At 37.7% G+C, this 16,391-nt stretch overlaps 1 protein-coding gene across 1 annotated transcript in view; it reads left to right on the top strand.

Moving 5' to 3' along the window:
* The window catches only part of DBX2 (developing brain homeobox 2), a 40,129-nt gene extending 24,950 nt beyond the window's left edge, over positions 1-15,179 (top strand). The window contains exons 3-4 of the mRNA XM_021922230.2: positions 7,108-7,295; positions 14,523-15,179. Of these exons, the coding sequence (XP_021777922.2) occupies positions 7,108-7,295; positions 14,523-14,855 (521 nt within the window). The 3' untranslated portion in view covers positions 14,856-15,179. The remainder of the gene's footprint in view (positions 1-7,107; positions 7,296-14,522) is intronic.
* Positions 15,180-16,391: the final 1,212 nt, after the last annotated feature.

Raw genomic sequence — 16,391 nt, 5'->3', positions numbered from 1 at the left:
TTGTCATCTAGCCTGGAGTGCAGTAGTGGCACCATCTTGGCTCACTGCAACCTCTGCCTCCCAGGTTCAAGCACTTCTGCCTGCCTCAGCCTCCTGAGTAGCTGGGATTATGGGCACACACCACCACGCCCGGCTAATTTTAGTATTTTTAGTAGAGACAGAGTTTCACCATGTTGGCCAGGCTGTTCTCAAACTCCTGACCTCAGGCAATCCGTCCACCTCGGCCTCCCAAAGTACTGGGATTACACGCATAAGCCACTGCACCCAGCCTATCCTGCGTCATTCTGCTATTTTAATATGACTCTTCCCACTTCCCCACTTCTTTCCTTGCCCACTCGTACCTTTGATGATCTTTGATGTAATTTGACAAAGGCATTGATTTGCTTCCCTCTGCTTTGATGTGTGACTTTAATTGCACAACTTAACTTTCTAGAACCTAGGTTTTTCCTGTAAACAATGGGGGAAGTAATTTCTTCTTCCAGGGATTGTTGTAAAGATTACATGACATAATGCATGTAGTTGGCACATATGTCAGCACATGTAAGCCCAAATATATGTGGAAGCTGCATAATAATAATAATATCCTCGAACTGATAGAGACTGTAGCGCCTTGAATTGGTGACTCCAGCTTTTAAAGCCTCATTTCTGCTACACGCCTTATTCTCCATGCCTGTTTCTTTCTATATTGTTTGTTTATTTTTGTTTATCTGGAAGTATCCATAAAAGTCAGACATTTGTCATACATTTATGAATAGTTGGACATGTGTTATGGAGACATAAAATTTAGGGGCTTATATGTATATTTAGAAGGTATGAAAGTGGTATGGGTTCATCAATGTGGTTTGTGGTTAGATCCAGAGATTGCCCATAAAAGACATGGGTGAGCCATGGGAAGGAGCATCAGTGGTGGTTTAGGAATAGCAGCATTGTCATATGCTTCTTGTAGGAACCACGTTACATCACTTTATGAGAACAAGCTTGATTTGTGTATTGAGGTCAGTACTAAAAGAAACCAGACAACTAGTAAAGAAGGAAAAAATACAATATTCTTTATTTTTGGTGTTTTGTTTTTGCTTGTCTATTGGTTGAGTTCTTGTTTGTTATAGGGCACTGAAACTTGAGGACCAGACCCAGTAGTTAACCCTTTGATCCTTACAGCCACTCCAGGTCTCACCTTTCAAGATCAAGGGCTAGTTTGGGTTGATGATGCCCCAAATGTTAATATATACCACAATGGTAAGAATAATTTATTTGTAGGCTTTCTTGATGGGAATCTTTATCGAGGGAACCCACCCCCAATATTTCAATGTAGATTCTTTCTATTTTCCCAAAGTGACGTCTGGCTGAGAAATAAAGAGAAAGAGTACAAAGAGAGGAATTTTACAGCTGGGCCTCTGGGGGTGACATCACATATCGGTAGGACCATGATGCCTCCCTGAGCCACAAAACCAGCAGGTTTTTATTAAGGACTTTAAAAGGGGAGGGGATGTACAAACAGGGAGTAGGTCACAAAGATCACATGCTTCAAAGGGCAAAAGAGAGAACAAAGATCACATGCTTCTGAGGCCAATAAAGATCACAAGGCAAAGGGCAAAGCAAAGATCACAAGCAAAGGGTGAAATCAAAAACTCCTGAAGAGGGTCTATGTTCAGCTGTGCATGCATTGTCTTGATAAACATCTTAAACAATAGAAAACAGGGTTCGAGAGCACAGAACGGGTCTGACCTCAAATTCACCAGGGTGGGGTTTTTTCCCCACTCTAATAAACCTGAGGATAGTGCAGGAGACCAGGACGTATTTCAGTCCTTGTCTCAACTGCAGAAGACAGACACTCCCAGAGTGGCCGTTTATAGACCTGCCCCCAGGAATGCATTCCTTTCCCAGGGTCTTAATTATTAATATTCCTTGCTAGGAAAAGAATTTAGCAATATCTTCCCTACTTGCAATCCATTTATAGGCTCTCTGCAAGAAGAAAAATATGGCTGTATTCTGCCCAACCGTGCAAGCAGTCAGACCTTACGGTTGTCTTCCCTTGTTCCCTGAAAATCGCTGTTATTCTGTTCTTTTTCAAAGTGCACTGATTTCATATTGTTCAAACACAGGTTTTACAATCAATTCGTACAATAGTGGTCCTGAGGGGACGTACATTCTTAGCTTACAAAGATAACAGAATTAAGAGACTGAAGTAAAGACAGGCATAAGAAATTATAAGAGTATTATTTGGGAACTGAAAAATGTCTATGAAATCTTCACAATTTATGTTCATAGGTTAAAGTAAAGACAGGCTTAAGAAATTATAAAAGTATTAATTTTGGGAACCAATAAATGTCCATGAAATCTTCACATTTTATGTTCCTCTGCCGTGGCTCCAGCCGGTCCCTCCGTTTGGGGTCCCTGACTTCCCGCAACAAATCTTTTTCTTTACTTAAAAACAACTTGTTAGGGAAACCTATGGGTTGCTACTAAAAGTTTTAGGGGCATTTAAATGAGTTTTATTTCCTTACTATTTTATTTTAACTTGTAGATCTTGGTGAAGAAGAGCCAAAATGAATAGAATCTTGAGCCTTACTTATACAAATTCCACTTAGAAAAAAATGGGTACATATTTTTTCCATTACCATAAATTTGTTTTAGACTCTGTATATAGACATAAAAGATTTTTTTTTAACTCAAGAGGACATTTGCCTTTCTAAAATGCTAGGTTGGTTATGTCCTTCTTGAAAGGCTTCCCTTGACAAGTTATAACCTAAACTTGTTTCAGGCACCCTTGACCCTAATCTGTCTTTCCAGCTTTTCTCCTGTGTTCTTTCCAGTCATACCCTGCAATCCAGAAATACTAGGTTGTGTGAGATTCTTAGGTCTGCCATGTTTCACACTTGTCTTCACCTGGCTTCATGCCTCTGCAAATGCTAATTCCTCTACCTGCCTTTCCCTCGTGTGCCAGCAAGAGGAATTGCTGTTCTTCTAGGTGCTGCTCTGTCTTAGGACCTACTTTGTTGACCATCCTAATTCAGTGGCGTCTTATCTGGTGCACTAATGCCTTCTGTGCTGTGGTCTCATCCCACTGTATTGTGGCTGTATTCTTCTTGGACTTTTCCTTATCAACTGCGAACACCTTAAGGATGGATTTGGATTCATCTTTGATTATTGCTCAACAACGACTTGGTAACTGACAGGTTATTCCCAAAAAGGTTGCTACAATGCTTGCCTGTTTTCATTAGAAAATAGAACCAAACTTAAAACATGGACAGTGGAGATGAATTATTTGTCCAGAATTCTATAATGCAATGACACAGTTTTGTGTTTACTTTTGTCTTTTCCATTTTTTCTCTGCATTTTTGCTTAGTTGTGAACATAATATGTATCTTAAATATCATACTTTAAAAAATCATAGTGTAAGTACTTTCTTTGCTGCTGCCTAATCTTCATAGTTCTCATCTTTAATGATTCATTTAAATTTTACCAAGTGGATAATTTACATATGCATTTCTTTACCAGTGGATATTTATTTTTCCTCCTAATTTTTAATACTTATTGCTGTAATAATTATATATTGGATACATTTAGAAATTAAGAATGCCAGAGTGCAGAGGAAAGAGCCACTGATTTGAATTCAGAAGATCTTGGTGCCAGCTTTGCTCCATGTCCTTTGTGTGTCTTTGGACCTTGACTGCTCTGAACACGTCTTCATCTATAGTGAGGGATATCTGTGGCATATGATTCTTGTAAAGATCAAATAAAATCCAACAATGGGAAGTGAAGTAGATTTGTAGGATCCTTAATGTGAGCTAACCACTGAAATTTTGCTATCTTATTTCATTGAATCTTGGGAGCAGCCTTATAAAATCAGCTGGAAGAGACTGAATAACTTGCTTTAAGACATGCATGTAAGGGCTGAGATCCAAACCAAGGAATGTTCAGAGAAGAAACACACTTAGGAAAAGATATTGAGATATTCAGAATATTTTTATTATTGATCAATATTTCATAAAACTGCTTAAATCTCTGATAAAGAATAGTGAATCTAGTTGTCAAAGTCTGACTTCAAGATATGATCTTGGTATGAGACAGGCAAAAAGAATTAGTGATGTAACAGGGGAAATAACCAACATCCTATGTGAAGGTGAATGGAGGGGCATCAGTGAAAGTAGACCTTTATAGAGAATTGGGCTTGATGACATCTCAAGGTTATGGCAATTCAAAGAAGATACAGAGTTACAGAGCTGGAAGGAAAGAGGGAGAAGTTAGTGGTTCATTTTGCAGAGTGAGGATGAATTGTAATGAGATGTAACCCGGGGCTTAGCCAGGAGATGTTTGTAATCTTTTAGACAAATAGAAAAGGAAGCTGTCACATTGTAGAAGCCAAATTGACAAGATTTGTTGTCATTTTCCTTCTAAAATACATATCAGATAACGCCAGTATTGTGTAGGGTTAGTACATTTATTGTGGTATCTGTCTCCTGGGTTTGAAACCCTAGCTTTGTGACCTTGAACAAAGTTACTTAACCTTCCTAAGTTTCATTTTATTTCTGTAAAATGGAGAGAGTAATAGTAGCATTCATTCCATAGATTCAGTGTGAGAATTAAATGAAATAATGCATATCAGTGGCCTAACACAAAGTAATCATTAATAGTGGTGTTTAGTGTATGTTTATTATTATGTCCTGTCCTACTTCTGTTGATCTTCATTACCTGCCCAAACCCTTGCAGTTCTCTATTATCTGACTCCATTCCACTTTAGAGGTCCAAATGTCTTCAAAAGCCTGGCAGGTAAAAAGCAAACTAAGCAAGACTGTGGCAAACTGGGGCCACATGTTCCATATAAAAAAGAGGCACCTGCTACTCACTTTAAGCCCAGTGTGGTTACCTTTGAAGAGGTGTCAGAAACCTGGACTTTATGTGGAACTTCCTGCTTTTTAAATGTGTATAACTAAATAAGAATTCTTAACCAACATGCTAAGACCAAAAAAAGCCCATTTGCAGACTGGATATGGTTGCCCTCTTGCAGCCTCTGCTTTATGCCTTTCTGCAGCCTTGATGACTGCTTACTTTTCCTTGCATAGACTTTATTCCTTGTGCTTTCAGACATACTAGTAACTGTTTGAATTGGCTTTGGTTCTTTCTCTCTTTAACGGTATTGTTCTTTTAGACTTGACTTGACCTGACTATTTTCTCTGAATTCATCATTTCCTCCTCTGTGGTGCCAGTGCACTTTGCAGATCTTTCTATTCTAGTACTTAAGACATTCATTTACTTGTTTATTCAGTAAATAATTATTAAGCAGCAGAATGCATAGTAGCTATAACCATAAGCCTGCCTTCCTGGTGCTGTGTTACAGAGTTAATGTTCATGAGTCACCCCTCCCATAAGAAAGTGAGCTCCTTTAGGGTGGGAACCATGTGCTCTTTGTCTGGTTTCTTCAGCAATTGGTTCTGTGAGCCTGACACCCAGTGTATTAGTTTTCTATTTTTGCTGTAACAAATTACCATGAACTGAGTGTCTTAAAGCAACAAGTACTTATTATTTTATAGTTATAGAGGTCAGACCCTGAAATGGGTCTCACAGGGCTAAAATCAAGCAGGGCTGTGTTCGTTGTGTAGGCTCTGGGGAGAATCTGTTTCCTTGTCTTTTCCAGCTTCTTGAGGCTGCCTGCATTCCTTGGCTTCTGGCCCCTTCCTCCAACCTCAAAGCAAGAATGTAGCATCTTGAAATCTCTCTCTGACTAGGACCTCCTAATTTGCCTCCCTCTTCCAATTATAAGGAATCTTATGATTACATTGGGCCCACCTGGATAATACAGGATACTTCATCTCAAGGTCAGTTGATTAGCAACTTTAATCAATTTGCAACCTTAATTCCCCTTGCCATGTAACATAACATATTCACAGGTTCTGGGGATTAGGACATGGACATCTCTGAGAGCCATTTCTCTGCCTGCCACACCTGGGAAGCAGAATGAGTGAATGAACCATGAAAGCCTATAAACTCTCAGAGCATGGGAACCAGTATTGTGCTAGGCACAAAAAGGCAGAAAGAGGAGTTTCTGCCTTTTTGACCTCAAGGAGTTGATGATCAGTGGAATTGCAGGGGAGTGACTGAGAGCCCTTCAGTTCTCTCTTCTCTTCTCAGATTAAACATCTCTGACTTTTGCAAGTTTTCCCTGTCCCAGGTTTATGTCAGACCCCTTGTTTTGTGTTCCCAAATCTCCCTCTTTAGGAATACAACACATTTGTGATGCTAGTTCAATAAATGCCCTTCTACAATATTTTACAGGTAAGGAGGGCAATTAAACATATCTGTCTTATTTCTCATTGTGTAGTATTGAGCAGAGTGTCTGGCATATGGTAAGTGTTCAAAATTTTTTTGAAAAAATGAGTAAATAAACAAGTGAAGAATTAGAGAAAAATGAAGTTTTTAAATCACCTACTACTTAATCCATATTGGGGCTTTGTAACCGGGACCTTGGGCTGTCTGATGTGGCATGCAAAATTGGAAGGATGAGCAAATGTATATTTCCCCTGCACTGTGGAGCAAAGAGTATTTATCAGATTCTCGAAGGAGTCTATATTAGTCTGTTCTCATGCTGCTAATTAAGACATACCAGAGACTGGGTAATTTATAAAAGAAAGAGATTTAATTGACTCACAGTTCAGCATGACTGGAAGGCCTCAGGAAGCTTACAGTCATGGCAGAGGGGGAAGCAAGCATGTCCTTCTTCACATGGCAGCAGGAAGGCAAAGAATGAGAGAAGTGCAGAGCAAAGTGGGGAAAAGCCCCTCACAAAACCGTCAGATCTCATGAGACCTCATTCACTTTCATGAGAACAGCACGGGGGAACCACCCCCATGATTCAGTTACCTCCCACGAGGTCCCTCCCTCAGCACGTGGGGATTACAATTCAAGATGATATTTGGGTGGGGACACAGAGCCAGACCATATCAGAGTCCATAGCCAAAAAGAGATTAGGAAGTACTGCTTTAAGTGAGCAGAGTTGAAATGAGGTCATTTGGCCATAGTACAGAGTAGGAGGATACCATATTGTCCCACGAAAGACTGACTTCTTTCTGAAGCTAACTGGGGTTTTGTATCTTTTTCCCTCGACTCTAGGAGAAGACAGCGTGCTGCCTCTCCTGACACAGGACTCTAATTCCAAGGCTCGGAGGGGCATTTTAAGAAGAGCTGTCTTTTCTGAGGACCAGAGAAAGGCTCTGGAGAAAATGTTTCAGAAACAGAAATATATCAGCAAAACAGACCGAAAGAAACTTGCCATCAACTTGGGACTAAAGGAATCACAGGTACTAATGAGCAGGAAGATGTCTACTGCCTCTGATTTCTTGTGAGATCAGATGAAATCAGTTGTGTTCAGGGTGGTGGGCCAGAGGAAACTGCTTCTGATTTCTTGAGGCACACAATGGAATCCATTTATTTGGCAAATATTTCTTATACCAGGCATGGTGCTAGAGCCTGAGGTGTTCTTGAAATGCTTTTCATATTTTTTAGTGGGTGGAGATATATGTCCCATTTCCTATTTGGAAACAGATCCATTTGCTGAGAGGTCTAGGTTTTTGCCATTGGGCTGCTTAGTTCTTTTCAAATGAAGAGAAGTGCTAAGGATGTGGTAATTACGTTATAAATCGTTTGCTCTGTGTTCAGAGAAACAGGTTAAATAATTCTTCAAAAAGCAGGAACCACTTTTCCTATCTTTCTTTTCATTTCCAATCCAAAATCAAAGCATGAATGAGTGACTCATGAATACTTCTTAATGGGTTTCATGATTTTGTTCTTTAGGTTTATGTCAAGTTCAATTAAGCAGTTTCACATTTGCAACACTTACATAGCTTTCTTCTTCATTGAGGTTTTGTATAATTGTGAATGGGACTTTCTGGCTTTTGGAGTTGTATAATACTCCATTTAACGTTTGACCTACTTGTTGCAAATAATCAATATCATAAGGCACTGGAAGTTTCCTATTTAACCCTCCTTAAAGTTGTCATGTGAAATACACACTATAATAATCCCTGTTTTCTAAATGAAAAAATAAGAAACTGAATGTAGGTTCTATATCATGTAGTAAAGAGGTTTCGGAGGTAGGCTCCCACCTTAGACAACCTGACTCTGGGGTTTGTGTTCTCTTTAACCTAAAAATACCACGTACAGTTGTGCATAGAGTTCACTGTACAAAGGCGTCTGGCCAAAAGGAATGGTGGCAGCTGAAATGCAGCACGAACACTGTTTGCCAGGTTGAGTTTTCTGGTGCAGGCCTACATCTGCCTGCAATTTTTGAATTAACATAAAGGGACTAAAGAGTTAGAGGAGGCTCTGGACTAACCACCATACTCTACTGTTGTTCCTCACTACCGATGACTTGGTGGTTAATTTTGGATCTTATTAAAACCAGCTATTGGCTGGATGCGGTGGCTCACGCCTGTAATCCCAGCACTTTGGGAGGCTGAGGCGGGTGGGTCATGAGGTCAGGAGATCGAGACCATCCTGGCTAACACGGTGAAACCCTGACTCTACTAAAAATACAAAGAAAATTAGCCGGGTGAGGTGGTGGGCTCCTGTAGTCCCAGCTACTTGGGAGGCTGAGCAGGAGAATGATGTGAACTCAGGTCGCAGAGTTTGCAGTGAATCAAGTTCGCGCCACTGCGCTCCAGCCTGGGTGACAGTGTGAGACTCCATCTCAAAAAAAAAACAAAAAACAAAAAAATAAACACAGTTATTATTGGACTAAACGCTCCTTGACCCTAGGGAAGTGTCTTCACAAGCTGCTTGCCCCAACTTTGTCAAGTAGTAGGAAGCTGCACGAGGTGTAGTGGAGGGTAATTGGCCTATATTAGTCAGTCTGTGCTCTCCTAGCTGTGTGGTACTAATGAGTCCATAACTTTAATTGGTTGTTCTGTGCCTCAGTTTCTCACTTAAAAAAACAGAAACAAATATAAGAATTCTGTCTATGTCACAAAGCAGTTTTGTGTATATAACAGATAAATCAGCAGCCAGATCTTGATGGTCTGTTGTGTGTAAGACACTGTGCTAGGTAGGCAATAACAGGGAATATTGATAAATACTGAATAAGACACAAGTCTGTGCACCTCAGAAGCTTCCACACCCCATGGACACTCATAAAAAGTTAGACAGTATCACGTGGTAGGTTAGATATACTGCCCAATAAGGGGATCAGTTCTCAAAGTTACTTATCTCTCTGAAGCCTTATGTTGATCACCATCTCTGCAAAGGACAGCCGTGTGATGGGTCCATATACGACTTCTGGAAAGTCTAGTGATGGAACTCTCTAATCTCAGAGGAGCTGTTGGGCCTGAGAGAGGATATCAGGGGAGCTCAGTGGGCCTGGCCTGCATATCACTGGTGTAAGAAGCTCCTATTATCAGAGGGGAGACAACAGGCAGGTTTGGGAGCTTGGAGAGCCTCTGGTTGAGTTGAAACTTGAAGTAAGTGTTAAAAGATGGAAAGCAGTGGAAAGTAGCTAAGTTCCATCTGACAGTGCTCTGAGAAATTGTGAAAATCTCTGATAGTACATATTGTGGTCCCAAAAAGAGACTTCTGAAAAGAGAATGCAACAGACATATATAAAAATTATGGGGTATGACCACAATCTCTCCTCCTGCCTCAAAAACAACTATTTTCCTATTTGTATGCTATCTTGTTCTTATCCATAGGCATATGGTTTTACATAGTTAATTATATTGTGTTTAAAATTTGGTGCCTCAGGAGCGAGTACTTTCTGTCTTATTGAATCACAGAAGTAATTTAACATTTTCTTATTTGTAAATCTATCCATTACACAAATGTATCAATTATACAATTGTAGTATATCGATTATAACATTACAATTTGTAAATATATCAGTCTTATTTGTAAATGTATCAGTATATCAGTTACAGCATCTCAGAATTTAACATTTTCTTGTTTGTAAATATATCCATTACACAAATGTATGAATTACACAATTATATCAATGATAACATTACAATTACAATTTGTAAATATACCAGTCTTATTTGTAAATATATCAGTATATCAATTACAGCATCTCAGAAGTAATTTAACATTTTCTTATTTGTAAATACATCAATTACAATATATCAATTACATGGTATTTATTGTGGTAAATTCAATTGAAAAGGAAACCTGTAAAGATAAAAGTGAAAACTCATCTTACTCTCCTCGAATCCAATTCCTTGGTTACTTCTGTCATTCACAAATGGCACTTGTTTGAATTTTTGACACATCATGTATTATTTAAAAAATATATGTGTATTGTATATGCACGAACATATAGTAACACAAACACTTGCATGCTTACCAGGTGCCCTTACATTTTGTGTCAATTAATTCATACAAAAATTTTATGAAGTAACTACTTTTACTACCTCTATTTTACAAGTGAAGAGGCTGATAATTGTGTTTGTGTATATATATACATATATATACATATACATACTTACATAAAAATTTAATCACATTGTGCATGTATTTTGACATTTTCTAAAGAACAGTACAAATCACCTGTATATCCAGCTCACAGATCTAGCAGTAGAGGCCAGAAGATCCTCCAAGTATCCCCTCCCACTCACTATCTGCTCCTTCCAAGGGTATCCTCTATCCTAACTTGTAACTTCTTAGTTTTGCCTCTTTTTGTACTTTTATATAAGTAGTATTATTCAGTGTGTAGACAGAATGTGGTATATCCATATAGTAGAATATTATTTACCCATAAAAAAGAATGAATTACTTACTGATAATACTACAACATGGATGAACCTTGAAAATATTATACTGAGTGAAATAACACACTTACAAGGACCACATATTATATGATTCCATTAATTTGAAGGTCCAGAATGGGGAAATCTATACAGACAAGAAGTAAATGAATCTACTTAGGGCTGGGGAAATAGGGAGTAGAACAGAGATAGCCAAAGGGTGTGGGATTTCCTTTTGAGGTGATGAAAATGTTCTAAAATTGGTGATGGTTGTGTTATCTGTGAATACATGAAAACCTTTGAACTGTACCTTTTAAATGGGCGAATTGTATTGTATGTGAATTATAGGCTCATAGAGCTATTAACAAATTTTAAAAAATAGTATCATTCAGTATTATTTATATAAATAGAATTTTATATGCTTCTTTTACTTAACAGTATGTTTGTGAGAATCTGCATGTTGTATGTAGTAAAAGCTCATGTGTATTCATTGCTGTGTAGTACTACCATTATGTAGTATACCACAGTTCATCCATTTACTGATAGTGGGCATGTGTATTGTTCCCAGTTTTGGGCTATTATGAATAATGCTACTGATAATGTGTATTGTTTGGTGCTTTTTTCCTTTTTGAATATTATGGATTGCTTCCTTCCATGTCAGTACATACGGATCTACTTCATTCTTTTTTTGTGTTTCGTAACAGACCATCATTTCACCATCCTCAATTTTAAGTTACTTCCAATTTTCACTATCACAAATTTTTATGCACTTTAAAAATATTTTGTAAGAAGAGAGTGTGAGTGAGATTTATGTGTAAAAGTGTACGTACATTTAAAATGTGGCAGATTAAAAATTCCTTTCCAAATACAACATTGTATCAAATTAGATACTGACATATGAAAATTTCATTCTTACTAACAAATAGTTCCATTTTGCAAAACCTCTACCATTTATGATTTGAAAAATGTTGCCACTCTCATGGGCAATGCTATTTGTAATTTTTCAATTTGAATTTTCCTAACTACCAGAACGTGAGGGGCTTTTAATTGTTTTATTGGCCACTTGTAGTGTGTGAATTGGCCTTTTCATGGCTGCATCTTTTTTTTTTTTTTTTTATCATATTGTCTTTTTATTGATATGTAGCAATACTTTGGCTGTTAGTCAAGAATTATGGAATATTATGGTTAGGAAATTTTTCCTGTTTCAGATGTTACAAAAGTCCTAAGTTTGTGACTTTTTTTATTGAGGTAAAATATGCATAGCAGAATTTATTATTTTAACCTTTTTTAAGTGTTCAGTTCAGTGACATTAAGTACATAGACATTGTTGTGAAACCATCACCACCATTCATCTCCAGAAACTTTTTCATCTTGTAAAACTGGAACTCTGTATCTATTAAACAATAATTCACCATTTCCCCCTCTCCCACCTCCTGGCACCCACTATTCTACTTTATGTTTCTATTAATGACTATTCTAAGGCTCTCATATGAGTGGAATAATATGGCGTTTGTACTTTTATGCCTGGCCTATTTTATTTAGCATAATATCTTCGAGGTTCATTTCTGTTGTAGCATGTGCCAGAATTTCCTTCCTGTTCAAGGCTGAATAGTATTCCTTTGTATGTATATACCACATTTTATTTATCCATTTATCTGTTCCTAGGTGCTTGGTTGCTTCCCATTTTTGGCTATGGTGAATAATGCTGCTGTGAACATGGATGTACAAATATCATTTAGATTTCTTGCTTTTAGTTTTGTTGGGTAGTTTCTGGCTTGTTCATATGTTTGTACAGAAATTTCTCATTTTTATGTATTCGGCTCCTTTTTATCTTTTCCATGTATCCTCTGTTTTATGTCATGCTTATGAAAACATTCGTCTCCCCAAGACTATCACGATAATCTCTATTTTCTTTTAAAACTTTTGCAGTTTTATTTTTATATTTAGCTATTTAATCTATCTGGAATTTGTTTTTGCATTTCTTGAGAGGTAGAACTTTCAATGTTACTCCCCATATATGCATTTGTCTCAACACGATTGATTGTGAGGAAACTCCTTTTATGCTTTTTTTTCTTTGAGATATCACTTAACAACAAATATTTATAGATATACAGAAAAGCTAAGAGAAGAGGAAATAACGAATGTGATGATAAAGGAAAGAATCACCATTGAAAACAAAAAACTGTCTCAGTGAAAACCATTAGAAATACTTGGCATGCTTTCTAGGAATATGCTTTCTAGGAATAAATGCCCACTGCAAACAATAAATGAGCTTATGAGTAGAACCAAGTGCTGTGGTATGTACACATTAGTCCTGTTTTCATATGAAAAGCCTTAATCATGGTGTTGTAACTGAGATGACAGTCTTTTGCACTGAATTGCCTGGGGTAGGTTTCTTTGGTTGCCATTTTGAACACTGCCGATCAAGTTGAAAGAAAGAAGAAATTGTTTTTCCAATCTGGAATGAGAGCCTCAGCTAGAATTTTTTTCTTCACTGAGAGAAATACTTGGTTGATATAATAATTATTTCTTCAGGTAAAAATTTTCTAGTTTTTGTTTTAAAAATAGAAATCAACTAAATTGTTAGTGTAAGGATGTGATGCAATACACAGGAAAGAATGTGATTGGCTTTTAAGCTTCCAGGAAACCAGTTGTGAAGTTGTCAGCTCAGGCACAGTTGACTACACAGTGTATAAAGAGGGAGGTTAGTAATAAAGACTCAAGTGGCATGGGTTGGGGGTAGGTATGGTTCAAATTAGGAACCACTATCATAAGCACTTTTGGCTTAATTACAATTAGTTGTTATTTATTGGGCCTAATTCTTACAGTTTGATAAATCCTGGGAGTAATCAAGACTTGGAAACTGTATAAAGCCTGCAATTTATCAAAGCATTACAGAATGCATTCTTAATTTAGTCTCAGAAAGCTCCTGATGAGGTCTGAATGTTTATAAGAGCCTGGGCCCTGGAGTCAGACAGTCATGAATTCTAGTCTCAGTGCTTCCATTTCACTAGCTGTGTGACCATGAGCTAGTTAATATCTCCAAACTTCAGTTTTTTTAACATGTGAAATGAGGACTTCTTACAGCCAGTCTGAGGATCAAATTATAAAATCCATCCCGAGTGCATAGCCTGATGCCTGGCACTAAATAAACACTCAGATGCTAATACTAGCCCATCCATTTTCTTTGAATAAATAATTCAGCACAGACTAGATGATATTTTAAAATATCTAGGAGTTAAATGAATTTTGAAAGCTATCAGACTTACAGGGTGTAACCAATTTATCACAGTTGTTTTGTTTCAAATGTGTGTATGGGGATATTAGATTAAGGTATTTTTGGCAGGGTGTGGTGGCTCATGCCTGTAATCCCACCACTTTTGGAGGCCAAGGCGGACAGATTCTTTGAGCTCAGGAGTTCAAGACCAGCCTGGGCAACATGGTGAAACACTGTCTCTACAAAAAAAATATGAAAATTAGCCTGTTGTGGTGGTGCGTGCCTGTCATCCTAGCTACTCAGGAAGCTGAGGTGGGAGGATTGCTTGAGCCTGGGCGGTGGAGGTTGCAGTGAGCTGAGATTGCACCAGGGTGACAAAGAGAAACCCCATCTCAAAAAAAAAAAAAAAAAAAAAAAAAAGATATTTTGAAGGAGTTCATGTGAAAAGCCACAAGGACTTTTTGAGGTCGGCTCTCATAAGGTATTCTGTAGAAGGGATAGTAGAAGCAATTACAGTTGAAAATGCTGAAGTAAAATAACCTGGAATAAGTGATCATTTTGTGCAATTATTTTGTCAATAGGTGAAAATTTGGTTTCAGAACAGAAGGATGAAATGGCGGAATTCCAAAGAAAAGGAAGTGCTTTCCAACAGGTGTATCCAAGAAGTAGGTCTTCAAGAGGATCCCCTCTCACAGTCTGCTCTGGGTTTCCCTTCTCCATGTCCTTCAATATGGGATGTCCCCCAACAGCACTCAAGTCCAAGATGGAGGAAGAATTCTCCAGAACCTTCAGAAAGACTAATCCAGGAGAGTTCAGGGGCACCACCCCCAGAAGCAAATTCACTGCAAGGTGCCTTGTATTTATGTTCTGAAGAAGAAGCTGGAAGCAAGGGTGTACTTACTGGGGCCGTCTGAATGGAAGCATTCTTCTACGTCAATTTAAAAGAACGCTTAGTAGTAACATTTGGGCTCTAATGCCAGCTCGCCTGTACCTCATCAGTGCTTACAGCCTAACAACTTTGGAGCGATATATGAACTAATGCTTTAGGAAACTCACTCCAGTGTGGCCCTAGACTCAGGCTTAATTTGTAAGTGGAGTAGAATCTCCCAAGAAGTATGATGGAACTGAAAAGAATGACAGCAACAGCTGGCTCGGTCCCTGCTCTTAGTATGTGTATATGTATGTGTGTCTCTATGTGTGTAGATACATAAATATCCATTAAAATGTGTTAGTAGAAACTAGTTTCTCTCTAACTATTGCATTGAGTAAATTCATTTCCTTTTATGTGAAGAAAAATACCATTGACAGAATGTTATTAATTTTTTGAAAATAATGTAAAATTTGGACTTTGGTGCAAACTTTCATACTCCAAAAACATGTTTTAAAAAATTCTCTATTTTCCAACTTCTTTTGGTATCCAGCTGTAAGTGAATTTTAACACCTTGACTCAGCAGTCCTCATCAAATGAGCCGCTGCTAGATACATACACTGAAAATATATATTTAAAATGAACCCGACAAGCAAATTAGAAGAATTTCTCTATATAACTATTAGTATCCTTAATCTCCAAGTCTCTGGACCATCGGGCCATCAGGAGGCCCATTTAACTAATAAGTATTTTTTACTCTTTTCTCTGTAAATATGGGCCTAGACCAGGGTTTGCAAAATAAAATGCCTTTAAGACCCTGTCAGGTAAATAAAAGCTATGGCTCACCCAGAGATATTTGAGTCAAGTAATTTTTCAAATACCGTATTGGCCAAACAGAATATCTATGCCAAGAAGTATGTAATCTCTGGCCAAGACTAAAGAAAGTCGTGGTGTCACAGTTCTTAAAATTTTTCTAACTGGACTTAAAACCACAATAACTAACAGAATCAACGATGATTTCTGTTTGCGCTTCTAGTTAGAGACTCAATCTTCCACTTAGGTGACATACACTTTACATATTAGGTTATTTTTATGTATTAACAAACACTACACAGATGTTTTGTGTTTTTTGACTACCCTGAAATCATATCTTTCTAAAATTGCATTTCTGGTAATGATCTACTTAGTTAATCCAGAAGTTTTTACTCCAGGACCAAGAAGAAATTATGTTTCACTTTGAAGGAAATGAAACAAAAATAGGAAATGATGTGGTTTTGCCTTGAACTCTTATCAATCTGTGGACAAGAAACACTCTGAGAAGTTCATTAAGTAGCATTTTGTTAGTGAGTAAGCTGCATAATGATGGTGGCTTCTAATTTGCTGAACTCCGCTAGTCTGAGAAGTTAACGTCTTTTGAGGGTTTAGTGTTTAGAAAAGATATTTCAGAAGATAATGGTTTTAATCAACAGCAGGAAATTATTTTATATGAATAGAATTGGACTTGGTATGTCAACCCGTGTCTTTACCACATGATCTTTTACTTAAAAGTCATTTTAGAAGCGTGTCTCAGTGCCTCATTGTG

Source organism: Papio anubis, chromosome 9 (genome assembly GCF_008728515.1).
Source record: "Papio anubis isolate 15944 chromosome 9, Panubis1.0, whole genome shotgun sequence".
NCBI lineage: Eukaryota > Metazoa > Chordata > Mammalia > Primates > Cercopithecidae > Papio > Papio anubis.
This window is presented reverse-complemented; position numbering and strand designations above follow the sequence as displayed.